The sequence below is a fragment of the Martes martes genome (genome assembly GCF_963455335.1).
Source record: "Martes martes genome assembly, chromosome: 17".
Lineage (NCBI taxonomy): Eukaryota > Metazoa > Chordata > Mammalia > Carnivora > Mustelidae > Martes > Martes martes.
The window spans coordinates 13,261,056-13,287,518 of NC_137905.1; the positions used below are offsets into that span (position 1 = coordinate 13,261,056).

At 60.5% G+C, this 26,463-nt stretch overlaps 1 protein-coding gene across 1 annotated transcript in view; it reads right to left on the reverse strand.

Moving 5' to 3' along the window:
- VAC14 (VAC14 component of PIKFYVE complex) overlaps positions 1 to 26,463 on the reverse strand; it is a 100,422-nt gene that overhangs the window by 1,424 nt on the left and 72,535 nt on the right. The window contains exons 15-18 of the mRNA XM_080828141.1: positions 8,793 to 8,967; positions 7,250 to 7,368; positions 5,973 to 6,052; positions 4,022 to 4,172 (exon numbers count right to left, since the gene is read on the reverse strand). Coding sequence (XP_080684267.1) covers positions 4,022 to 4,172; positions 5,973 to 6,052; positions 7,250 to 7,368; positions 8,793 to 8,967 — 525 coding nt within the window. The remainder of the gene's footprint in view (positions 1 to 4,021; positions 4,173 to 5,972; positions 6,053 to 7,249; positions 7,369 to 8,792; positions 8,968 to 26,463) is intronic.

Here is a 26,463-nt window from a genome sequence, read left to right on the forward strand (position 1 = left end):
GAGCCTCCTTGGCTTAGGAAACAGATCTGTGTGGGCTGGAAAAATATTTGCTTCTAGCTCCTGAGGCCTGGTGGCCCTAGTAAGGGGGGGGTCTCATGAAGGCTGTGGGCTGTTCATGAGACTCCTTGGCCCCCTGAGTTCATGGACAGACCCCAATATTGAGGCACAACAGCTGAGCACACAAGCTAGATAAGCCAGGATCCAATTGCAATACGACCACTTCGTAGCCACTGGACCTTGGACCCGTGGCTCAGTTTCCTCCTCTGTAAAGGGGGACGGCCACAGAAGCCACCCCATGGGGTAGGTGTGAGGGTTCCCTCAGATTCGACACCGAAGAGCTTAGCCTGGTGCCCAGCCCCAGCTTAATGGGTGGCCACCGTGGCTACAACCCTGGTCCTCTAGGCGAGGCCAGCCGGGGCCCAGCAGCTCAAGGCCGCCTGTATATCTGCGGCTCAGTCTACTTGGGGGGAAAATGATGGCACTTCACCCAGAGGAAACCCTCCCCAATAAGCTTGGCCCCTGACAGGCCTCTCTAACCACCCACCTGTCTGCTGAGGCAGGACCAGGGGCGGTGGGAACCCTTCCCGTGGTCAGGATGGGGCTGGAGCTTGGAGGTGGCCCCCTACCTACTCGGTGTGTTCCCCTCCTGCTGAAGGCACCCTAGACAGTGGCGTGGCCCCCGTTTTCCTGGGCCTCAGGCAACATCGGTTCAACAAAGACCAGCAGGAGCCGGGTGGCTCTGGTGGGGGCAGACTGCGGGCAGCATTCTGAACTCCAGCTCCTGTATTCAGCTCCCCTGGGAACGGGGAAGGGGGCTCCCTGTCACAGTAGCTCTGCGGTCCCGGTGTCACCGCCCTGAGAGAGTAACCTGGGCTTCTGGGGAAGCCGAGGGACACCCTGAGGCTTAGAGCTCTCTCTAGGGAGTGGCCAGGCGCTGCCCCAGCCCCGCAGGCAGAGATGCGGGAGACCTGTGGGCCTGGGAACACGCGCCCAGACGGGACACTGCAGTACGTGCCTGGGCGTCTGGGGGTCTGTATGCCGGCCGCTCCCCTCGACCCTAATGGCAAGCCCAGGCTTCAGGTCCAGAGGTAGGACTGAGGTTAGGGTTTCTGTGGAGATGCCAGCAGTGGCAGCCAACCCGGGGGGATGTGCCCAGAGGTGGCTGGGGCAGCGTGTGGGGGTGGGGAGGAGTGGGGCACACCTTGTGCTCCCTGGGCCCTCGGTGACTCGGCCTCCCTCCCTGGACCCCTCCTGGCCTGAGGTTTTCTGTGAGGGGGGGGCGGTAGTGGGGAGGAGTGTGTCCCGTGGGGGTAGGGTAGGTCTCCTCTGAGCATGCGGGCCAGGGCTCCTCTCCCTGCCTGTCACAGTGGGCACGGCTGCTGCGCAAGCCCTTCCTGCTCTGTTGACAACACCCCGCGGGCAGTCAGTGGCTGGGGGACACCCCACCAGCAGCAGAGATGGGATTCCAGAACCCAAAGCTGGCCCTCTCTCCTGCCACCCCCACCCATGCACCTGTGACCAGCTTTTTTGCTTCAGAGGTTCCCTCCTGCATCACTGAGATGGTTTCTGGGGAGTGGCCTGGAAACCTGAGCGTGGCCAGGGTCTCCGAGCCCTGCTGGCGCCTTGAGCACACAGAATGAGGGATGGGGGAGGGGTACAGAACCCCCAAACCCAGCTGTTCCTGGCTTGCAGGCCTGTCAGGCAACCCAAAGCTGTCTTCCAGCTGCCTGCCCCTCCCAGGGCTGAGATTGTCCCTGTCTCCCTCTCCTGGGTGTGAGCTGTCCCTCTGTGCCCAACCCTGCAATCTGACCCCTCCCCCAGCTGTTCTTGGGGCCCTCTCCCCGCCCAATGTCTCCTTGCGCGTATCTGTGCCAACTCTTCCAGGGTCCCTGCGAAGAAAGGCTGGGCACCTGGGGCCTTGAAGGCTGGGCCGAGCCTCAAGCATCCATTTAACCCAAATGCTCATTTACTAATGAAGAAACCGAGAACCAAGAGACGGATCTGAGGTCACACAGCAAATCTTTAGCAGAGCTTGGATCAGATCCTAGTCCAGGGGACGCCTGGGTGGCTCAGTGGGTTAAGCCTCTGCCTTCGGCTCAGGTCATGATCTCAGGGTCCTGGGATCGAGCCCCACATCGGGCTCTCTGCTCAACGGGGAGCCTGCTACCCACCCCCCAACCCCCGCCTGGCTCTCTGCCTACTTGTGATCTCTCTCTGTTAAATTAAAAACAACAACAACAACAAAAACCAACTTAGATCCTAGTCCAAGCCTGTGACCTGCCCACTGACCTGAGAACCCAGAGGTCTCAAACCCTTGGCCCAAGACTCCCTTGACTCTGACCATGGGAGGCTTAGGGAGAATCCTTTTTCCCCAGCTTCCCTCCCTCTGCAAACTTGTACCCAGGCCTGGAGCATGCCATGCCGTGAGGGCTCCTACTACCGTGAGCTTTACATCCCCAGCCCCCACAAGATGTCGTGGGCAGAGCGCTGATAGGCATATGGCCCTCAGCAGTGCAGGGTCTGGAAGGCGGGCTGGTTGGGGGTGGGGACCAGAACCAAAGGTCACAGGAAGCAGCCCTTCCTGCCTCCTCCTCCCCTCCTCGCCAGCTGCACCTTTCCTCCTAAGTGCCTGCCAGGTGACCCTAACACCCACTGGACAGTAGAAAGGGTGGTGCAGAGGCCAGGCTAGGGACGCTACGGTGTGGCTTCAGGGCCCGAGTCCCAGGAGCTAGAGGTATTCCGACCAGGGGCATCCAATGGGGACCGCAACTCCCTGCTCCCTGGGGATCACTCAGGCATCACTAGGAGCAGCCGGGACTGTGCCCAGCTCTGCCTTCCGGAGCACCGCTATCTGGGAAAGTGGGTGGGGTAGGCAGGAGCTGGGCCTTGGCCGGGGTGGGGGGTGGCGGCACACCCGCTGGGGGCTCAAGCCCCTCCAGCTGGCCTAGGTAGTCAGCCTGTCAGGTGGTCTGCAGCCAGCCTCTGGACAGAGGCCAAGCCAGACCGCAGGGGTGGTGGGAGCCCAAAGCCAGTACCACAGAGGGCACAGGGGCTTGGGTCCGGGGCCCTGAGTGTTAGGCTGCCCATTCCAAGGCTGCCCACATCAGTCCCAGGGGCTGAAGCCCGAGGCCCTTCATGAGAGCGAGGTGCCAGGCCTGCCAAGTGGCTCTAACAGCCTGGGAGGGAACTCTAGACACCCAGGGCATCTGATGCAAGCTGCATGCGCTCCATTCAGCGTAAATCTCCTCAGTGGCTCTGCTGGTTTCCATGGCGACCTGACAAGTGAAATTTTCCATCTCGGATGCCAGATGCCTGTGGATGAGGCAGAGCCTGCAAGGGTTACCAAATATAGACACAGCCCCGCAGGCTCTGGGGGCCGGGCCAGCCGTGGGTTTGGGGTGAGAGCCGGGCTGGACAGCGCCCCCCCCCCGCCCCCCCGGGGCCATAGCCCTCCTGCCTGGAGGCGGCCATGCTGGGACTTGTGGTGGCGGTGTGCCCAGGACCTGCTCTTCCCATGGGCAGGACCGGAGCGGGGTAGCTTCGGGTGCAGCCTGCCTCCCGTGCCATCCAGGATAGGCTTCGGAAGGTCGCAGCGAGGCTGGGGTCTCTCTGAGGCCCAGGCTGGAGCCTCTGCCTTAGACCGAGAAGAGGGCCACCCAAGGCCGGACTCTCACGCCTGTCTGCATGGGACTGGGCACTTATCTCTAGCCTAGGATGTGAACTGAACTCCCTCTCCCTCGTCCTGCAAGCGGCTTCCCTCTAGGGGCATCCGTCTGGGTGACTCTGGCATGCTCTCTTATTTTTTGACTAACTCAACCCTGACTGTGTGGAGAAGGTATCGTTAGCCTGTACCACCTTGTAAACCCTCCCGGAGCCCCTCCGCCTGGGGCCCCGAGAGGCCCAAGGGCTGGTGGCAGTGGGGTGGCCGGTCTCCACGGTGCCCGGCGTGTGTGGTTCTGACTCCTCTGGCCGGCCTCCTCTGGGGGCGGGGTGGGGGGCAGTGGTCCCTAGCCGCACTCACTCGGTCTGGAGCAGCTCGGGGTTGGGCACGCACTGCAGCCGGCGGGACAGCAGCTGGAAGGCGCTGCTCTGCGGCAGCAGCATGAGCAGGCCGTACAAGGCCTTGATCAGGTGCGGGTGGCTCTTCACGTCCAGGAGCTGCAGGCGCAGATCTGCGGCGGGGCAGAGGGGAGAGGTCAGGGCTCAGCCACCGCCCCAGGCCTGCCTGGGAGCCGGCCAGCCGGAAGGCTGTGCTTTAGAGGGAAGCGGGGGCTCCCCCACAGCCAGACACGCCCGCCCCCTCCTCCAGGGTCACCTCGCCTGTCCTTGGGGCATCTCCCCTCCTTCTTCCTGCCCATCTGTGCCGAGCGAGCCCTTGGCCTGACGACCCCTGTGCTGCCGCAGGGCCTCAGCCCTGAGCCCCTACCCTCACTGCAGCCCGGTAATGAGGGAGCTCGGGGCCTGGAGTGTAACAGATTCCCCGGTCTGCTCTGCACGTGCCAACACAAGAGAGCTATAAATAGGGTGAGCAGGAGAGAAAGCCCGGATTAGGGCAGCTTTAAGGGAGGGCAGGATGGAAGAACGCTGGTGCATGTGGCAAAACACACACCAAGCTCCAGAGTGTCTGGTAGGTGCTTCTGGAAAGCCATCTCAGGTACCAGCCCTGTCAGTACCCTGCTAGATGGGAGTGGCGCCCCGGTCCTGCCCAGCACCTGTCCCAAGTCAGCAGTCCCACGCCGCCCTCCTCCGAGCCCCTCCGGGAGAACCACGGGCTCCTGCCTTCTTGTGTCTCGAAGGCCCAGTCCCAGGCATCGCTGGTGGGGAATGTGCCGCCAACACCCAGAGAGGCCACGGCACCCCAGCAGCCGTGCAGGGGTCTGGGCTGATGCTGGAGCCAGAGCAGCCAGGCCCAGCTGCCCCCAGCCCCCACACCCCAACCCTCTTCTTGCCGCAGGGAGGAGCCGCCCATGGAGACCTGAGTAGCAGGTCTTGGGGAAGCTGGGGCTGTGGGGCCAAGCCAGTCCCCAGGAGGGGCCAGGCAAGCCGGGAGTGGGATGCGGAGCTGAGCAGGAGCAGGGTGCATCTGCTGCGGTCACCCCCGCAAAGCCCTGGACCTGGTGAGAGGGCGCTCGTGGCTTCTCCAGGGTCAGGCTGGACCTGACCTCAGGAGAGTGTGCGTGCCTGGCTGCTCCAGAAGGCCCTTGGGGAAGTGAGATGTCAGGCCAGGGGACCACGTGGGACAGGCTTGGCTGCACGCCACTGGGAACAGGGTCTTTGTCCTGGGCCTCTAGCCCTGTGGTGCCCGGCTACGTGGAGAAGCTTGGGCGGGTTCGAGGCGCTGCCAGGGAGCAGAAGGCCGGGGCAACCAGCAGGACAGGAGGGAGGCCACCGGCAGGGCTGCCTCTCTGCTTCCTGACCTTACTGCAAGCGCAGGATTTTTATTCTGGGGGCTGCCCTCTCTGGGGAGCAAGCGCCAGGTGCGCTGAGATGCCAAGGGCTGTGCGTGCCCCAGCCAGCGGCCAGCGGCCACTTCTGCACATTCAGCCTGAATGTGACCATCTGGCGGCTCCTGCCTAGCTGCTCCCCGCGAACGCAAACGCAGAGAGGGGAGGATGTGGCTCCCAGGCACAGAGAAGGCCCTGCAGGTGGGCCTGGGTATGCCTGCAGCTTCTGAGAGCTGGGGCACAGGGCAGTGTGCTTGCAGGGGGCGCGGGAACAGCTGTGAACCGGCCGCTCCGGGACCCCCAGCGGGGATGTCATTCACCTTCAGATGGCCTGAGTCCGCGAGACCCACCTTCAGGCGCTCGTCCTGATGCCATTCGTCCCGGTCCCGCTGGACTGGACGCCCCAGCCCTGTCATCCCCAGCCTTTTCTTCTGGCATTGGAGGACCCCCCCACCTCCGCCAGTGGGGGGAGCCCCCTCCCCGCCCCCTCCCTGAGGCAGGGCAGAGCGGCGGAGGGAAGGGTCTTACATGTGAAGATGGGGCACTCGATCAGCTGCACCAGCTTGTCCACCTCTGTGAGGAAATCCACTGTGACCTCCAGGTCTCCGCTGGGTGGGGGTCAAGGAAAGTCTGACTGTTGGGCCGGGATGGCCGGTCTCTGGGAGGGGACTCTGTGGGGGTGCAGGCCACCGGAGAGCGGCGACTCAGGGGTTGGGAACGTGTGTTCTTCTCACCCGGGCCCTGGCTTCAGAAGCAGAACCTGCTCTGCTGAAGCATGAAGGTCCACCAGTCCACCTGCCTCTTTGCCTCTCCATCCCTCTAAGTGAAAAAGGGCCCAGGGGTCCCCCTGCGTGGGCACTCCGGTTCTGCACGGGGGCTCTCTCCTCTGTGCCCTCCTGGCTCTGAAAGGCTCTTATCTCAGCCCTGCAGACTGGGAGGAGGGGCCGGGGGAGGCTGAGCAGGAAAGATCCCGGTTCCTGCCTGGGTGGACGCCTGTCCGCAGGGCCAAGGTCAGGGCTGCCGCAAGCGTATGGCCTACAGTCTCTGGGCCACACCAATGACTGAGAAAAGCAAATCTAGGGTGTGGACGGAGAGCAGGCAGCCTCGGGGAGTGAGGCGAGACCACGCCGACCCTCAGCGGAGGTACCTCAGGGCCCTTCTCTCCTTACCCCCAGCTCCCAGTCCCATCAGGAGAGGAGGCCCATTTTGTGTCCTAAGCAGCTTTTTAATCCAGGGTCACGCGCCAGGCATTCACAGAGGAAGCTGGTGTGCTTCAGCCTTCTAAGAACTGTGACCAATCTGCCCATAGATGCCTTTCCAGGCCCCAAGGCGAGCTGCAGGTCTTCTCTCTGGCTGAGGCCTCTCCCCCGGCCTGCTTCTCCCCGCTGTCCCAGCCAACCTGGGCTCCCTCTGGCTCTGTGGCCCCAAAAGGTCCTTGAGTTCACTAGCAATGGTGCAGACACCAGAACTCAAGCATGCAGGCCTCACCCAGGTCCCCGCACTGCAGTCCACCCACCTTCCCCATTCCAGGGGCCTCTCCCTGCCCCCACCCAGGGGCACCCAAACCTAGGTGGCCCCATCAGCACCCCTCAGCCTCGATCCCTGGCTTACGAGGTTCTGCAAGGGCAGCTCCTGCCACGAGACCTAGAGGACCCTGTCTGCTGCCCCCAGCTTGCTCTCAAATACACCCGTCTCCGTGTCCTCCAAGGTCCTGGGGTCACGAGGCCTGGAGGCAGGGAGGGGGGTGACGGGACAGGAGCATGGCCACTGGGCCTGCCACCTGGATGGATGAACGGGAAGGATACAACTTCTGGATGAGGTCGTAGGCGTGTCGGTAGTTCTGGGTGAGGAAGCACAGGGACACGGTTGTGACGGGGTTGTGGCACCAGGAACGGTAGAGGCAGCAGAATAGGTTCTGGCTCTCCTGAGGGGGAAGAGGTGTGAGCAGCCGACACAGCCCTGGCTCCTTCCCACCCGGGGCCTGAGATCCGGGGGCTCTTGTGCAGTCCTGGGGAGCCAGCTCAGCACCCAGGGCTGTGTTTGGCAGCCCAGCTGGGAAACAAGCCGTCACAAAGGAAACGCTGACAGCTCCTCCTCAGACCCTGTCATTACTCCCAGTCCCACAGAGCCACGTGGTGCTGCTGTGAGGGCCCGGTTGGGCATGAGCCTGTCCTCTGCGCCGGCATTCCTGCCCTCGGCAAAGAACAGTAACTGTCCTCCCCGGAACTCGGTGGTCCCGGAGCCTGTGGGGCTGGGAGGAAGCTTCCTCAGGCCTTGGGGTCTCCCCGGCAGCACCCTGTCTCGTGCTCAGATGCCACATCTCCTCCCTCTTCTGCAGCCCGCCTGGTACTCAGGAACCAGCCCAGGAGCTGAGCCCACACGCAGGGAGCCCCTGCCCTGAGGAGAATTCTTCAATCAGTCCTCTGCAAGTGTGTGGAAAGAACCACAAAAAGAAGGCAGAGGTGTGGCCTGGTCATTCCGAGTCTCCTGGCCTGTGATGCCCTAAAGCAGGCGTGGACATCCTTGAGACTCCCTGAGAGGGAGCAGAGACAGGGTCTGAGCTGGGGGAGGAGGTGGGGCGGAGACCACGGCCCACAACAGGGAATGAAACTGCTGGAGCCACCAGCACACCCAGAGTGGCAGCCACTTCCGGAGGCCCTCCGAAGCCCAGCCCCCTGCTTGGGGGCCACGCGAAGCCCTTGACCGGACACTGTCGCCCAGGGCAGGCTGGCAGAACAGTGAGCAGCCCCTCACCTCACTCTCACTGATCAGCCCCACTGGGCCCTTATCCAAAGCCTGGGCCAGGCAGCACTGTGACACCTTGGCTTAGGACAGGGGGCCTTTAGAGACAGATCTGTTCCCCTGTTCGAGGGAAGGACCACGGCTGAGGAGGAGGGTAGGGACAGCAACGATCCCTGATGTTTGGCCATGATTTAACCCAGGAGCCTGACTCACACAGGGTAGCACGGCCCAGGAGGCGTGAGCCACTGGGTCCCAGAAGCCAGTCTGCTCGGTGTGCAGGGTAGGGGGTGGGGTGTCAACAAGGGGAAAATGCATGGTCTTTGGCAGCTCAGGGAGGGCACGCGGACCCTGGAGCAGAGTCCAGAGCCTTTCGTGGGCAGAGATCTCTGCAGCAGGTGGCTCCAAGGAAACGGCCTCTGACTTACTGCCACGGTTGGCACTGAGCAGCATGCCAGGGAGTCTGTAGTTCACACTGGACCTGGAGATCTCAGATATTGTCCCGTCTCCCCCCCGAGAGTCCCCTGGGGCGAGGGTGGCTTAGCGTGGCTGTGTGCCTGTGTGCGTGCGGGACCAAACCCGGGACCCGAGCCCGTGGACGCAGAGTACCAGAGTCTTCAGGTCCTTGAGCTGGTTTCTCAGCTGGAAAAGCTCCGTGGAGGTGAGCAGGATGGTGTTGAGGGTATGGACCATGGTTGAGGCAAACTTGAGGTCCTCCTCTCGGAGCAGGATGTCTGCCATCGAGTGAAAGATGTTCTCTGCATTCAGCAGGAGGCAGAGCTGCCTGGAAAACAGGCCAAGGAGAGGTTACAGAAACCTCTGGGCTTAACCTAGGGAGCCTCTCCCTGGTCTTGTAGCATCCTGACGAAACCCGCTCTTTCCTGCGTTTGGCCTGGGACCCCAGCTCTCAGGCCTGTGGGGAAGGGTGGGGTGCGGCTCACAGGGGGCCTGGCTCCATGCCTCCCAGCCCTGCTCACTCTGACCCAGCAACTCTGGAGCCCCACAGGCTGGACTGACCTCCGTCCCCTGCCCCTGCCCCCAAGAGGGAATTCTAAGAGGAACCATAGGCCTCTCCTACCACTGTTGCTGCAGAGGCCCCACATTACCTTCCAGACCTCCCACATGTCACAGCAATGCCCCCCATGTGCTGAGGTACTCCCTACCCCTTCCCGCCTTTACTTTTTTGGATAGAGATGACCTTCATGCGACAAGTAACCCACGTACTGGTCATCGATGCGCTGTCCTCTGCGGGCCCCCCTGGGCTCAGGAACCTATCTGTGTTGTTCACAGGTGCGACCCCACCCCCACCCCCCGCCCGGAGTGCATGGTGCCTGCCCGCTGCAGGGCTCAGTGGGTGCTTGTGAGATGGACGGGTCCTATGACAACCCTGAGTTTTATCTCTGCTGTTCACATAAGGGAAACTTGGGTGCAGGGAGGCAAAATGACTTGACCGAGGTCACAGAATGAGTTAGGGCCACTTGTCCTTCCCCCCATCTCTCCTCTTGGAAGTCCTGCAGGGTTAGGGTTATGCTTCGTGGAAAGGAGTCTCCATTCTATAAAAAGGAAAACAGGAAATCCAGAGAATGGAGAAAAGCAGATTTTCCAGGGTCCCTGGGCCAAGATGATGTCAACAGTAGGAGGCAGGTCTCAAGGACAGGCTCGGAGGAAGCCTGCTCCAGCTCCCTTCTTTGCCGTGGCGCCCACGGAGGCCGGGCCTCGAGGGGACGAGTGGGCCTTTCTGTTGGGAGCATGGCCACTGAGCTACCGACTGCGCTCCGCATCCACTCCCTAACCTGCCCTGTGCCCCGTCCAGGGTGCACGTATGTCCGCCTGACTCCTTGCCTCTGCTCCCAGCAAGTACACAGACCCAAACATGGGCCTGTGGGTACAAAGGTCTGGGGCCTGCCTCAAAGTCTACATGAACCCGACAACACGAGTCACATTTGCAGCCAAGATGCTGGACACACAGCCATCCCAGGTCACTGAACTCACACTAAGCTCTGCATTTATCAGGCTCTGGTTTCCTGCTTCCCTCTGAATACCAGCCATGCCTTGGGGCCAGACAGCAGAAGATTCCTCCCCACCCCCGGCTCCAGAAAAATCCCAGAGCATTTGGTAATAGAGAGGCCAAACCACGAAGCGCAAACAGTGGGCAGGCCGTCTCCAGCCCAGGCCCAGCTGGAACTAGCAGCCTTGGGGAAGAAAGCACCAGAGAAGTGGAAACAAGCTGTTGGGGCGGGGGGTGGGGCTGGATAGTGGCATGGGAGGGGCTTTGCCATCGCCTGGGTGGCACCCCTGCTCACCTGTGTGCCCCCAGAGCTTGGCACTTCCAACCAGTTGTGTGACCCCAGTGTCTCTGTGCCACAATTTCTTCACCTCCTACTTGGGGGTAATACCCCCATGCAAGATGGGAGACACTCAGAAGAGAGCTGCACAGTACTTGGTTAACGGGACCCTACTTGGGTACCCCAGTGGTACCACAGGTGGGGGTGACAGCCAGCTCATAGGAAGAAGCTTGGCTCTTCTGCAGAGCACAGACAGTACTTTCTGTCCCCTCCTGGGCCTCCCACCCCTGGATGAGCTCTGTCTCCAGGGCCGTGGGATAGAAATGTTCCAGAAGGGCAGGCCAGGGAGGAAGGGGAGAATTCTGACAAATGGTCACAAATGCCCGTCGCCTGCAGCTGCTGCCGTCTCCATGACAGAGGCCAACAGCTGAGGCTCTGCCAAGGCATCACTCTCCGGGGACCACGGGGCATGGGGACCTGTAGCAGCCAGAGGGCGGGGGTGGGGCATTCACATGAGGACAGCTGGAGAAGCGTGGAGGGGTAAGCAAAGGGGATGGTGGTGGTGAGGACAGGCGGGTGCCAAGGCCTCCTGGCGTCCCTCAGAACCCGGAACACTGATGGCGCTACAGAAGGTCATGGGCCTTCTAGAAATTTCTAGCATTTTCTAGAAATGCTCTTCTCTCATCACCAGTGAGAGCACACCATCCTGGCCTTTCCCTCCTTCAGTGACTGCTTCTCCTCTCGTGTTGTGGTGGCCCAGCACACGCGTGCTCTCCCTCTCTCTCTCTCGTCTGCATCTCTCGGCGGTCACGCCTGGTCCCATGTTTTCAAAGCCATCCCAAATGGCTGCCCAACAGGCATTTCAAATTTGGCAGGGCCACGCACCACACTCCGGCTCCCTGCCTTCCTATCTCAGGAAGCAGTGTCCCTGCTGCTCTGCCCAAGGAAGGAGTCGCTCTTGAACCCCTGGCTTCTCTGTCCAGTGCACCCGCCAGCCTGGCAAGTGTTGGCCATCTCTTGCGGTCAATTCCAAGCTGTCTCCTCACTGGTCTCCCTGCTGCTTCTCTCATCCCTACAATCCACCCTCAGAGGACCGCCCACTGGGGCAAGCCCTGAAAAGTGCCAGTCAGAGCATGCCACCCCCCAGCAGTTTCCCACGGGATCTGAACAAATCCCAACTCCTCACCACACCTCTAGGATCTTGCATCTTCTGGTCATTTCTCTCCAACTCAGCTCTTAGGGTTCCTCCTTCACTCACCTCCTTTACTCTGCAGAGGGTGGCTTCCCGGATGTTATGTTTCCCCCCTCATCACTCAGGGCCTGGCTGCCCTGCCCGGGGCTTGGCTCAGGAGACCCCTGAACACACGCTGGCAGGACACAGCAATGTCACAGCACCCTGAGGAGCCGCCCTGAAGCTCCGCTAGTTAAACCAGCGGGAGAGGGAAAGAGGGAGAAGCCAGGAAGGGGCTCCTCAGAGAGGAGTGGCGGTGGGGGGCATGGCCTCCAGCAAGTCTCAGACCCCACTGTGCTCTGGATGTTTGCTTCAGCAGGGCGGTCTCCCCGCCCCAGGAGGCTGCTGGGCAGAGCCTGGAGGGGCTGTTTCGCCCCCCACCCCTGCGGCCGGGCCACCCTCGGAGGCAGGGGCTACACCTCGTCTCCTCTCATCCAGCCTCTTCCATCCCATTCCAAGGTCACCCAAGGTTTGGGAAGAAGGAAATTCCCAGCCTGCTGGGTCACGAAGCCTCCAGAAGGCAGGAACAATGAAGTATTAGCTGCTCACTGGGAGCTCTTACCACACGCCAAGCACGTCCTCGCGGGATGGGCAAGGGCTGACGGGAAGTAGAGCAGCCCAGGTCTCTGTGGGCTTGCTGGGTGATAGGCATCTTAGGGGGAAGGAGAAGAGTAATCTGGGTAGGTCAACCGGGCCGTGGCCTGGAGGGCTCTGAGTACTTGACCAGGACGCTGATTCCTCTTCCTTGAATAGGAAGGTGGGCGGTGGGGAGGGAGGGACCCATTTTTCACTTCAACCCCAAGCCCGTGAAACGGCCTGCCCAGGGGGCCTCCGAGTCTCCAGAGGCCCAGCCCCAGGGTCCTCCCAGGGCGTTGAGCCAAGTCCGCACACCACGCTGCCAGGCACACCGCTGACCGGGGGAGCGGGGAGGATCCAGACCCAGAAGAGTCCCCTTCCAGAACCCGGTTCCTGCTCCTACTCCGCCTCCCTGGGGCCTGTCGGCGCCCCGCGGGAGCCTGGCAGATGGCGGCCTCGCGGGGCTGCGGTGTCATCACTTCTGCTGAGCCCTGCTTGGGCGGCCTGCCCGGCTCTCAGGCATGGCAGTGGTCATGAACATGGCTTGCAAGCATTAAACATTTGCCCGTATTTTTTAATACTCATATTAAAGTACCATTCATCATGAGACAGCAGCTTGGAGAACACCTGGGGACAAGGCAGAGGGATTAGGCAGGAGGAAACCTCCAGGAGGTCTGGGAGGGCACAACCTCAGGGCTGGGGGTCCACACGCATGTGGCCTGAGGGGGTCTCTGGGTCTCTGGGATGCAGCCTCTCACCTCAGGCCAGAGCCCTGTGGATGGGCTTTGCCTCCCCCTCCTCCAGCCCCCTGCTGTTTGCCTGTGCAGCTGGTGCCCTGCTTCTGGGTCTGGGTTCATGCCAGGGAAGGAACAGTTCTCTTTGGTCCCTCTCAGGGGAGCAACCTGCCTGGGGCCTGACCCAAGACAGGGACCCCCACTTTCTCTAATGGATTGAGAGGACACTGCCTCTCCACAGAGGTGCCTTCTTGGGGGTAACTTCAAAAGACCAAGGTCTACAGCAGGGCCAGGGGAAGGCACTCTGGAGAGGGGCCGCCTGGAAATGGCCACACCACACTTGCCAGGCTGGCACGAGTTTTGTGTCACTGCCTCTTCAACCACTAACACTGGCTAAGCATCCTCGTTCACCAGACTCCGGCCCTGAATGGCCAGTGGCCTCAGTGGTGGCCCAGAGTGGAAGGTGTGCTCCTGAGCCCCTGCCTGGCAGCCACCCACAGCCCCTGCTTCTGGCCACCTGTGGGCCAGAGCAGGGAGGAGGAGGAGGGCATCGACCAGCCTTGCAGGTGGCTCGAGACGGGCCAGTCTCACCCTGAGGCCCTGTGGCCCAGGCCGGACGGGAGAACCCCGCGTGAGGCAGCAGCAGCTGCCTGCTGCAGGGGAGACAGGCATGGCACAGGCTGGCCCCTACTAGGCCAACAGGGGGCCCGTTACTGTCCTTCCCCTGTCCTGGCAGTGGGAAAGGGGCCACATGTTGCTCTTCCTCTACGGGCCAGGACAGGTCACCAACTCAGGCCAGGCCAAGCCTTGGTTTGGAGGGTAAGACCCAGCGGCTTTGCACCCCCTTCCCCCTCGAGGGCCACGTGCAGAACAGGAAAGAAGAGGCCGTCACCTCTGCGTGTGTGAGTGTGGGCTGCTTCTGCCTCCAGATGCCTCTCTCCAACGGGCCAGCCCTGCCTCCTACCCCCAGGGCCTGGCAGGGCATGAAGGACAGGGGTCAGCACTGAGGAAGCCTGTTTGGTGGTAAAAAGCGGGTGAGCAGTTCCTTTCAGGACAGATGAACCCCAGGGCCTGGGGAAGGGCAAGGCTGGAGAGGGGGCTCCTTCCCTGGGCCAGGCTGGTCTGCAGGAGCAGGGACCCCATACTGGGGTGTGGGCCCAGGAGGGTCGAGTCCTCAGCATGGACATGTACCTTTCTCAGAAGGAAGCACTCCGCCTCCCTGCCATGCTGTGCTGGGGGAGTCTGAACCATGCCATGTGGCTTTGGGGAAGATGTCACACTTCTTCCCATGACCCCACTTCCCTGTGCCCTCTGGAAACAAGACCAGCAAAGCTGCCAAGGTCAGAAACTGCAGCCCCTCCACACCTCCTTCACGGTCAGCTGATGCTTCCCAGGCCCCTGGGCCATTTGCAAGATGCTTATGCTGGTTCTCTCCTGGGGCTCTCCTCCAGCTCCCATCCCCAAGTAAGGGCATGCTGATGCCCCCACAACCCCGCCCCGACTGTTCTGACACTGAGCCCAGAGCTGAGGGCTGGCCCGGGAAGTGCAGTGAGCTAGTCTACACTGGCTGCCGCCTTCCACTCCCCTACCCCCTCTCTTTCCACAAGCCTGGCTTTTTCTTTTTCTTTTCAATTTTTATTTTTAAAAGTTTTTTTTTTTTTATTTATTTGACAGGCAGAGATCACAAGTAGGCAGAGAGGCAGGCAGAGAGGGAGAGGGTGAAGCAGGCTCCCTGTGGAGCAGAGAGCCCCATGCGGGGCTCGATCCCAGCACCCTGGGATGATGACCTGAGCCAAAAGCAGAGGCTTTAACCCACTGAGTTATGCAGGTGCCCCAAGCCTGGCTTTTTAAAGAGAGACGAAAGGCAGAAGCAGATGGTGTGTCTGACCCTTGGAGGGGGTGCCTGGAGTGAGCGCTCAGCCTGGAGGGCCCCGGAGCACCTCCCTTACCTGGTGGCCCAATGGTGTTGGCTCTCAGGTGCTGGGCCGGCCCTGCTAGCCGCTCGGCCCAAGGCTACTAGGCAGGGATGTGAGAAGGGCCCCAGATGGATTCAAGAGAAGTTTAAGGGGAGATGGAGGCCTTTCCCATTCTTGACTATCCCAAGTTGGCGGGAAAGCCACCAGCACAAGCCATGAACAGCTGGCCCGGTGCAGAGAGACTTGGGCTAACAGCACACGTGAGCAGAAGGTGATGCCAGTGTTGAGAGAGAAGCCGGGGAACCCACCTCCCGCCCCCAGCCTCCCCCAGCTGCTAACGCTCCCTTCCTGCTTCCTGCTTTAGTGCTCTTGCCCCTCGGGGCCAAGTGCCCTGGGAACTCCCACCCCCACCCCCACCCCGAGTCTTCCATGCGATCAAGGGGACGAGGCCTCCAGGGCCGTCCAGACCCAGAGGAACTGAGCCATTAGTGTCACACAGGAGGTGGCCCCATGGTCGATTCCATCCGGCACCTCCTGCTGGGCGGGGCCCAGTAACCAGCTTCCCACAGACACACAGGAAGGTCCGCTTGCGGCTCCTAACCCGCCTGCCCATGCTGCCCTGCCCCATACCTCCACTTCCGCGCTGTGGCCTCGGGGCCCCCTGGCATCCCGGATCCTGCCCAGGCGGGTCCAGGCCTCCAGCCTCACCAGGCCGTGCTGGACCCGACTTGCGGCTCGGCTCTCCAGTGGGCGGCCTGGGGAAGGGAGGATCAGCTCTGGGGTGGAAAACACTGTTGGCTGGGGTCTGGAGGGCCACTGGGCACGCAGGCCCGGATGTAGCTCCCTTGCTGAGGCTAGAATTGGATGCTGCCTTGGAGGAAAGCTCCGGCGGGGTAGACCCCATGGCCCTCTGCAAGGCGGCCTCAGGGTCAGAACCATCGGGCTGAGGGACAAGTCTCAGGCACCTCTGGTGCAGGTGTCCTTGGCAGCAGGGCCAAGTCATTTCTGCTCAGAGCCCTCCCCTCTTCCTCTAGCTGGGCTCACTTCCTTCATCTCTATCCCCAGCGCCTGTGAACTGACGAGGCCAACACCATGTACTGAGGTTCAGGCCCTCACTTCTCTATTTTGGCTCCTGGCTGGAGTCCACATCAGTGGTCTGAGGCCAAGGGGACACGGGCTATCCTAGCAGATGCCTGGATCTCACAACTATAACTCCCAACTGCAGCCTTATGTCAGGTACAGAAAACACAGGGCCCAGAGTCACCGCCACCATTCCCACTGGAAAGGGCCCTCTGGCCTTGGCCTTGGCTCTGCCCCCGGGGGACAGCTGGGATCCTTTAGGCATTTAAAGAGAAAGCAGCTTTCAGGTCAGGGTAACATTAGAACCGGGAGGCAGCAGCGGCCTCCCATCTGTAGTTCAGAAAGCTCCAGAGCCTCACTGCCCCCACTTCTCCCCGTCCCACCCCGCCCCACACTCCTCTTCTCTTCCAGCTCCCTGCTTCCCAAGTATGAAAACTGTAAATCTGTTCTATTTCTTTCAATCAGTCCTCAGCAGTGTGCCCCTCAGGGCAGAGGCAACCACGGTAACCCTGCCAACTCACGCCTTAAAAATTCAGTGTGTTTAATGCAGTCGATGCCGCTGATACGTTTAAAAGTCTCGTTGGGGTGGGGGGTAGAGGGTGGGAGGAGGCACGAGGACTTGTTTTTCTGGGTCTTGCTGGGAGCTGGTGGAAAGGGATGGCGGGAGGGCTGCAGCATGATGGGGGAGAGGAAGAAAGGGTCTTTTATCTACTCAGTTCTCTGTTCCTCTTTACAGATGAGCCCGGCCAGCTCCCGGGGGCCAAAGCCACCCCGGCGGGGCTCATGCAGACACCTCCAGCACAGACCGGATCTGGATGGGAGTGGCCAAGAAAACCAAATGGTCTCAGCTGGTTGGGATGAGCCAACCTGTCTCTAGGTTCGGGGCTGTCTCTAGGGACCGAGATAGGAGTGGCGCAGAGCAGGGACAGCTGACCCCCTGCCTTATACGTGGCCAGACGGGCCTCTCTGCCATGTAAGGGGTCCCGCCTGCTCCCCAGGACAGAAGCTGTCTCCTGCACCTGATCCCTGACAGACCCAGGCCCATTTTCCTTGTGCTCTTATCAATCTGGCCAAGCCTGTTTCCCACTGTCCATCTGCAGGGACCTCTCCAGCCCCCTTCAGGCCTTTGATCAAGCTGTCCCCAACCAGGACCCCAGGGAGGGCCTTTGACCCCTGTCCTGCCCCACCCCTGCTAGTCCCACAGTCTCCTCCCTCAAGCTCCGTGTGGTCCCCCACCCTCCTGAGCTTCACCTTGTGGAGCCTGTGGTGTGTCTCCTTTCTTAACCTATGCTTCCCAACGCAGAATGTGTCTGGAACCCCACTAGGCCCGGTCCAGGGACGGACACTTATGGAATAGAGGATGAGCGGCCAGGAGGGGCACGGCGGCGGCTCGGATTCCTTCACCTACGGAACTTGGCTTATGGGAGGGACCGCAGGGGACTCAGGACGGTTTGAACACTGCATGGGGGAGGCAGCCTGTGAAGGGTCTGGTTCTGGCTGAGGCGCTTTCAGATTATGCCAGGAGAGGTCTCTGACTTACAGACGAGGTCCAGGTTTGTGCCCCAGAAAAGACGTTCCACCTTCTATCCCACGTGGCAGAGACACCCCCAGAATACGGGTCAGATGGCAGGGGTGGGAGCCCCATGCTGGAGGCGCCTGGGACACGAGTCCTGCTGGGAAGACCCTGGGGGCCGGGCTGAGTCGTGTTGGTGCTGGAGGAAAAGGTGCTACTGGGAGGTAGGGGAGGTGGTCTGAGCCGGGAGGCCACCCTTCCTGCCCTTGAACCCTTGATAGAGAAGCCCACGGCTCCTGAGCATTTCATGTTTTGAACACTCAGAGCAAAGGAAAACAAAGGGAAGGCTCACTGAAGGAAATCCTGTTGTCCCCAGGACAATCGGTTCCAAGAACCACTGACCCACAGTATGTCCTTGAGAACAGCCAGGTCCCTGTCATGGAGGTTTCTGCCCAGTAACGACACATGTGGCACATCTGTGAGTGCTCTCTCTATCTTGGGCATGTCATGTACCTTGAATGCCTTGAACATGGGGACAGGTGTGATTTCAGCCACCCCTCTTACCAGGGAATGAGAGTGAAGCGCAAATAAGAGCCTAGCCAAGGCCCCGTCTGGTGGCCCATCCCAGCCCCCACGCTCTGAGCCGCTACCTGGCCACACACCCAGCCCGTGGGTTTCATGGCCCAGGTGGCACAGGGGCTCAGAAGATGGTTTGGGGATACCTTGGCTGCAGATATCACTGGGCCCACTGATGGACCGAAACCTGCCTGAGTTTCTCTGGAACCGTCTTGTGACTCTGGAAAGTTTATCTATCTACAAACCCGGTCCCTCTACCTGACTCTCCCCCTGGGTCTGTGGGTGGCAGGCAATGACCACACTGGCCACACCTGGCCAGGACAGTGCTGACCTGTGCTGATGCTGAGTTCTTGTGGCTTTTTCTCCTGGTGGTCGAGTGGGAGGCAGAGTCTAGGCACCGCACCCACAGCCATGCTACGGTCAGAACCCAAACTCAGATCTGGTTGGGGTCGGGGGTAGGGGGTATGACTCTGTGCAGGTGACCCCATCAGCAGCTGCCCAGACACCTCTGCCGGGAGCCCCGGCTCCTGAGCACAGGTGGCAGGTCAGTTGCTGCCTGAGGTCTCAGGTGAGGAGGAGGGATTTCAATACAATGACTGCGAGGGCTCTGAACTGGGGCCCACACAGTCAGGCAAACAGCAACTCGAAGCCTCGTACATCTGGGAGCCCCTGGGCTAACTGTTAGAGAATCACGACAGAGACTTTCTCTCCCTTTGAAGCCCTCTGAGTTCCCACCCTTCGAAGCAGGATTTCCTTCCAAGGATGTGCTTAGCCTCCCTGCCCATGAAGTGGCCGCACACTAATGCCAACACACACACTAATGCCAACACACACACACACACACACACACAGCCTGGCAAACTGTTTTCAGGCCCCAGACGAGCCGGCCCATCCACGCCCCGGCCAACTTCCTGCCAGGTGCGTGGATGTCCTCAGGGATCCTGTGCTCACGGAACAGAGGACCAAAGTGAAGCCAAGCACTGGTCCCAGGCCACACTGCCAGGCCCACGGAGGAGCACAGTCCCTGTCCCATTCTGCCAGACCATCCCACGTGGCGTGGCACCTGCAGGACAGACCTCTCCTCCCTGGCGCAGCCCTTCTCTCCAGCTGACAGGAGACCCCAGAGCCTTGCGACGCAAATGTCCAGTGCAGGGGCACCGCTTCACCCCATGGCTTGTAGTGAAGTAGACAGACAGAGACATAGAATCTGCCTTAGGACGGGTAAGGGAAAGTCCCCCTTCCCCTGAGCCATCTCTGCCGTTTCCGCTGCAAACTACAGAGGTGATGAGGTGACATTCTGAGAACAAAGGCAAGTAAGTAGGACAAGTGCCAGGAGCCAGAGGAGCCCGCCCAGGGCTGCTCCATCATCCGTGGGAATGGCCTGGGGACACCCCTTGTCCCAAATGGCTTCCTGTTACCGAGCTGCTCTGTGCAGATTTTCTACCACTTCATCCCATGATTCCCAAACTGGTCCTTTGTTCCAGGCCAAGGGATTCCTCCCCACTGCTGCTTTTACGACCACAAACTTTTCCAGACGGTGAGCATCTCCCTTCCGCCATGCTCGGCACTGAGCCCAGACACTGAGGCCTCCCCACAGCTCTGCCCCTCTCACCTCACAGCCATGCCGCCCACCCGAGCCCAGCAGCCTGCTGCTCACGTTGTCCCTGCTGGGGCCAGAATGCCTCCCCCACCAAACCCTTCATGCAAGAAGGCCAGCTGCCCTCATAGTCGTGGGTTCTGGGCACGCACAGCGATGCTCCTCTATCTCTCGGTCTCGTGGTGACTTTCCTCCAAGGGATTTAATGTGCCCCGAAGGGCTCCAACCAGGGCCTGCCGTTTTGCTTGCTGGTGGCAGCCTCAGTTCTTCATCCTGGCAGCCCCTCCCCCACCTCTAAGCGGGGAACCACCACCCCTTGGCCCACCAGTGTCCTAGCCCCCACCCAAAGTCATGCAATTACTGTTCAGAACCAGAAATGCCCTCCAAGCCAGGAACAGCACCTTTCCAAGACACCCCTGAACCCAGCTGTATGCCGGAGTTGGCCAAAGACCATATGGGACGCCGAGACCACGCCGAGGCCCACTCCAGAAAGTGGTGATCTGTATTACTAATGGCCTTCACAGTCGGGACTGCGAACCACTGCCCCCAAACTGCCTCCCCAGAGCTACTGCCACCAGCCCAGCAACGCCGCTCTCTGGGAGAAATGGGGAGCTCTCACTAGCAGTCCCAAAGGATGCACAGCCACGGAGCTTTGGGGAAGGCCCCGGGTTGGGGTCCTCGTGATGTCCCCTCACCTCCCCAGAGTCCGGGCCTGGTCTTCCTAGGTTTCCACCCAGTGTCTCGCTACTTCCCTGAGCATCTCCACCCGAGGGGTCCCAAGCCCGCCGTGGGCAGCCCCGACTCGCTCTGTTCAAACGGAAGGAAAGGGAGGACAACGCTCAGGCCAGACCCGCGCCGGCACCCCGGCCTCAGGCTGTGGTCGCTCCGGCTGTCACGGACGCCGCAGGGGAGGAAGCTCGGCTCAGCGGCGCCGGGCACACGCGGTTCCTGCCTTTCTGGCCTTCAAATCTTTACTCTTGGGGGTCTGAGGACACTTATAAACTGAGACTGCCATCTGTAGCTCTTCACAAGAACCCGCTTACAGGGCACAAAGATAAGCGTCCGCAAGAGAATGGGAAGCGAAACAGGAACACGGCACTGCCGGTCGCAGAGCAAATATCACAGCGACCTCCTCGCTGCTGAGTCTCTCGGAAAATGGTAAAGATCAGAGAGAAAGGGCTGGGAGGAAGGAAGGGCCACAGCAGAAGCGACAGGACAAAGGCAGCAAGGAAGGGACTCCCTCGGTCCTTTGTGGCTGAATGAAGGGGGTTTCTCTTATTTGTACCCTCCTCCACCCCCTGCCAGGAGGCTGTGAAAATTCCTCTTGTGATCAGTCATTTTCAGGGAGTTTTAAGATGCATGAAATGGGCTTTTCATCTGAACCGTTCCTTTCCAGCTCAGGAAATGCGCATTGGATTAAATGAATAGAGTGAGAAAAGTCCCCAGGCGGGAGGTGTGCGTGGAAGTCCCTCTGGGGAAAGTGTCTGCAGCCATCCAGAGTCCCAGGTCTCAGTTACAGACCGGGCTCTCCAAGGCAGTGCTGGGCCAGGCGAGGGCCCTGCTGGGGAGCGGCCATCCCACCCGGCCACTGCCACGGAGCAGAGACAGGGTCACCACGCCCACAGAAGACAGGTGGTGGAGTGGAACACGGTGAGGTGGTGACCTCGAAAAGGGAGGATGACCCCAAGCCACTCTGCTGGGAGCCAAACCCTGTGTGCAAACAAGGCAGGGCAGTCCCGGATCTGCTGCTGGAAATGCACAGCCACGGCCAAAACCACACTCGGCCACGCAGTGCACTCATGAGCGCAAGACTGAGTTTTGGAAGGAAATACGCAGCCCCAAAACAGAGGCTACTCCTGGGCAGGAGGTGGTGGTGACAGGGCTTACATTTTATGCTACGTCTTCTGCACTGTTTGGATTTCTATCTTACGTGGTTTACATTTTTTTCAACACAAGCTAAGAAGGAAGTTCTTCTGGGATCGTCTGGACTCCGTCAGAGATGTTCTCAGGGGAGGCACGGGGAGCAGGGAGCTGGGAAGGGGGCGCCTCCTCGGAGGGTGTCCGGGCTCCTGCTCCAGCCCAGACAGCAGAGCGGCTCTGTCTCTCTGGTGGGGGCTGCTGCACATTTGCAGATTTAACAATGGAAACATGCATTTTACAAATGAGAGGATCAACAGCAGGGAGATGGTATTTTTAGCTACTGTGGCTCTTTGCTTCAAAGGCGTAGGCTTCATCTAAAACCAGGCAAACCTCCTACAAAGTCTGCCTGTTTGCAAGGAGTGATTAGCATAATACGAGCAGGAGAAAAGGCCTGGCTCCACTCGGAGGCAGGAGTGCCTACTACATGGGAGGCTTTCTCTGGAAATAGAATCACGAGGAGAAAGTCTCAATGAAGATGAAGACCCTGCCTTCAGTCAGAGCAGGAGAGCTGCCCCACGCCGCTGGCCGGGGAGCCCAGGGTCGTGGGTGCGAGCAGTGCGAAGCGTGAGTGCATGTCCATGTGTGGCCACAGCTGCGCAGGGCAAGGCCACCCCCTGGGCTGGTGTTGCTAGCGTCACTAGGGCCCCATGCAGTCACCTTCTTCTAGTAGAAATAGAGAGGGTCTAAGGGCTGTCTTTCCAGACGCCCCTTCGGAGTGGTAGGGCAGAGCCGAGTGAAGGCTGAGGGAGAGCGTGGACTGGGAGATTGTTGGGGGCGGGGTGCAGACAGAGCAGGACGACTCAGATGATGCAACCTCAGGGAGATGTCCTCCCTGGAGGCCATGCCAGGGCTCCTGGCCCCTGAGAAGTGGCACAGCTGTGGGTAAGACTGTGCTGGGGCCCCCGCCCCCGTCCACATGCCCCTTGGGCCTCAAGCCTATTAGGGTCTGTCCATCCTGCCTTCCTCTCTCCGGGCTTCCCTGTCCCCGCCCTCCTGCCCCGCCATCCTCCTGGTTTGGGAAGATTGAACATGTGGAGAAGCTTGACATTTTCTCCCAACACCACAGAAATGCAATGAAATCTGTGACCTTCCGAGAACCATGATGACAGATAACTCATTCCGGGAGCCGAGCTGGGGGCAGATATCACCAGGCAGCTGCTTGGTCACACCAGTCCCAGAGCCCGCATCCTGGGGAGAGTGTGACCTTGGGCAGCAGTGGGGGACCGGCGGCACTGCTGCTATTTCAGACACTCCTGGCCTGAGAGAGAGCAGAGGGACTGCAGGGGCGGGCAGCTGACAGAGCAGCCGGTGCTGCGCGGCCCCCAACCCTCAGGGTCCCCACGGCAGCAAGATCACAGGTCTTCCTGCGGAGGGTCAGGGGACCGGGAAATACTCCCAGACAGGGTGCGCAGCTGAAGATCTAAGAAACCAATTACCACGCTACCGGGAGGCTGGGAGAAGCAGAAGGGATGGGACCGGGGGCGGCTGCTTGGGCTTCAAGGGCAGGAAGGAAGTGAGGTCACTCTAGGAAAACTGGCCAACTGTCTGGGCCAGAGGCCACTGACATAGGTGGGCAGGGGGGGCTCCTTTGGGAAAGGGGCTCAAAGGAGGGGCTCAGCACACGGAGGAGGGAGAAAAAAGCGACTCTTCTCGGGAGAAATGACCGGACAAAGCCAGCCGGCTGAAGTCACAGGCACCTGAACCGGCTGACGGCAGGGTCCCCTAAGCAGTCAAACATGTTGGGGCAGGGACATCTGCGGTGCCGAGAAAGTTTTTAAATTTAGTCCAGATTATCTGCTCAAACTGCTGCTCCCAGCAGCACTGAATCTTCTGGGAAGAGGTAGCAGCCCAATCCCTTGTCAAGTAAGCTTCCTGAGCCACTCCTTAACCAGTCTTTGGTGTTTTGGGAGGCTAATGGGGGGGAAGAGACCATATTAAAGTCACAAGGTAGCATGTACTTGAGTCTCCCCCTGCACCCTGTGAGCCCTGGGCCCCACTTCCCTTCCATTCCCTGGATGTTCTGGAAGCATGGCAGGGCAGGTGGGGCGCCCAGCCACCTCAGCTTGGCCTCACACAGACTTGCGGTCCTTCCTTGGCTGGGGGAGATGGGGGATCTCTTCAGGAGCTCGGTGCCATCCTGAAGACTCTAGGGGTGGCCACCTATCAGGGGTTTCTCCTCTCAGGGTCTTATGCATGCTCATGGCAGATGGAGAGCTTTCTGGACCTGCTCAGGCCCATCAGGGGTTCACCGGGTGCCCCAGGGCTGCTCATGAGACAGCCAGAGGTCTGAGGGGGCACTCCCAGCTCCCTGGGGTGCCAGGGCATGGGCCCCATGGCTTCTGAGCAGACTGCTGGCTCCATCAGAAACCTTTTCTCCTCCCCATCCTCACCCAGTCCCTACTTCTCTTTCGTGGCTCAGTTAGACAGTGTCTCTTTCCCGAAGCTTTCCCGGACCCCTCCACCGGGGCTGGGCATTACCCCCACCCCACCTGCTCCCCCAGTCCACCATCGCTGCTGGTGTTTGTGACTGTCCCTTGGAGGGCAGGGACCAGCTCTGCCCACCATGGTGTCCTCGCCAGTGGGCACTGAGACAGGTCCGCTCAATGACAAATGGCATTTCCTGGCCGCCCCCTGGGGAGGTGGGGGCAGCGCTGGGGCAGAGCCTCTTATCGGTCCTCACAGGGGAGGGGCCGGGTGCTTGCTCCAGGCATTTCCATTCTCAGAGACAGGACTCTCGCCTGGCCTGACAGCTGTGGCCTAATTTCCAGGGCTATACCCAGGCTCCTTATTTTAACCCACTTGGTATTTTTCATTCCTGAAGCATGGGGGGGTGGTGGAGCGGGATTGGGGAATGGGGGAGGAGTGGACAAATGGAAGAGATGAGCTCAGTGGGGCTTGGAGGACTCAGGCATTCTGGGGCGGGAATGTGCCAAGAGGGAAAGGGATGGGGAGAGGAGGGCGAAATTGACTTGTTTTTTAAATTTTAAAAAGGAAAAAAAAAATCCCCAAATCCTACCCCCTTGATTTTCCTCAGTAAGCATTTTCAACAAGGTCACAAATGCACTGGCTCTATAGATTTTTGGCTGCAGACTGCATTTCAGGCAGCCTTTAAAAGCCAATTCTTGGCGTAGCTTCAGCTGAGCCCGAGGAGAGGGAAAACTAGGGCACACTTTTATGCTCCAAGAAAATATCGGATCCAGGTCACAGCTTCCTGGCTCCCCTGAAGCTGTGGGGTACCCCCCCTTAACAAAGCCCAAACCTGAGGACCCCCCCACCCCCACCACATACCATCCTTCCCCTCTGCAGTTTCCTCCAGAGCTCGGATCACAACAGCAAGGACACACATTTCTCGGTCACTTTTCACCTGTCTGCCTATGTCACTAAACTGCTCCCTCGGTGAAGGGAAGGACGGGTTCTCCGTCTAGTGCATGCACAGGGCTGGCGTGGGGCCTGGCAGACTGCACGAGCTCCAGGAAGTCATGGAAAGGACCTTGTGGAGAGTGAATGTCTGACCCTTAGTCCCAGTGGGGCTAGCCTGAGCTTGTCCCTCTCAGCACCCCGGGCCCATCTGAGTCCCTGTCTGCATGTTGTGCCGTTTGGGCTTGGGTCTGCCTAGCCCAGGCTGTGGCATGAAGGCAGCACGTGCAAACAGTCTGGAAAAATCAGACCCCCCGTTCCTTCTGTGTGAAAGATTCAGTTGACCTGTAAGGTCTCTTCTGGCCACTCCAAACTAAGCCTAAAATCCAGACGGAGAATCTCCTGGTCTCTCTTCAATCCTGTGTCTAACCTCCAAGTTCACAGCCAGCCACACAGGCCATGGCCTACAGCCTCTGGCGGGGCGCAGTGTTCAAAAGGAAAGAAGCCACAGAGAAGGATCAGCTGGAGGCTCCCCTGCCTGCCCTCAGGGTGGTCTGGGAAGGTCGTGGGTCACCAGGCACTACACAGCCCCACCCCTCCCCCCTTCCTGGATGGAGGGGGGATTTGGCTCCTGCTGCCGCCCCACCGCGGGGCCCCGCTTCACGTCCCCCTTCAGGCCGCATACGGACCTCAACCACAGCGTGGACACCAGCTGGGGCTGCCTCCCCCACCCGCAGTCTGGGGTGCTGGTTCCCGTGGACAGATGCTCTTCCCCCTGCACCTGCAGGCCGGCCCACGATCGGGTCCCGGACCACCAAGGCACGGCGCTTCCCTGGCCACGGCGACAGGTCCGTGAGCCCCAAGCCCAGCACCGCGGCTGAAGGTGGCGGCACTGACTGAGCGGAGGAAGCCGAGAGCTGCGGGTTGCCGTCCTGCCGCAGGGCCTGCCCGCGGGGGGCTGATGGAGGAGGAAGAGCCAGCTAGGGAGGTGGGAGGTGAGACCAAGTCCTGAGGACACGAGCCAATCCTTGTCCCTGACCGCACACTCCCGCCCTGTCTCTCCACACCCAGCGAGGGCGGGTTTTCCGACCCGCGCAGTCAGGAGTCCTGACTAGGCCGCCCTGAACAGGGCGGGGTGGAGGTCAGGGGCAGAGGAAGAGAGGACGCCCGGGGTCACGTGTTGGTTTGTTCAGTGACTTTCTCCCTCACCCTTCCTCAGAAGACAAGAGACCGTGCGGGCCGGCCCCAGACCAGGGACGGAGTGGCCGTGTCAGAGCGAGCGAGTGGCGGGGCAGGGGGTGGCTGGGGGGCGGCCAGCGACCCACCCAGGCCCGGGGTTCCGAGCTCCAGACGGCACGGAGAGATGGCAGATGCCACTCATCAAAACCATTGTCACAGCTACCGGGTGCCGGACACGCTTCGGAACATTTCTTGTTACGTCATTACACCCTCCCGAGCATTCACAGGCGAGAGTAACAACCTGCATCTTCACTTT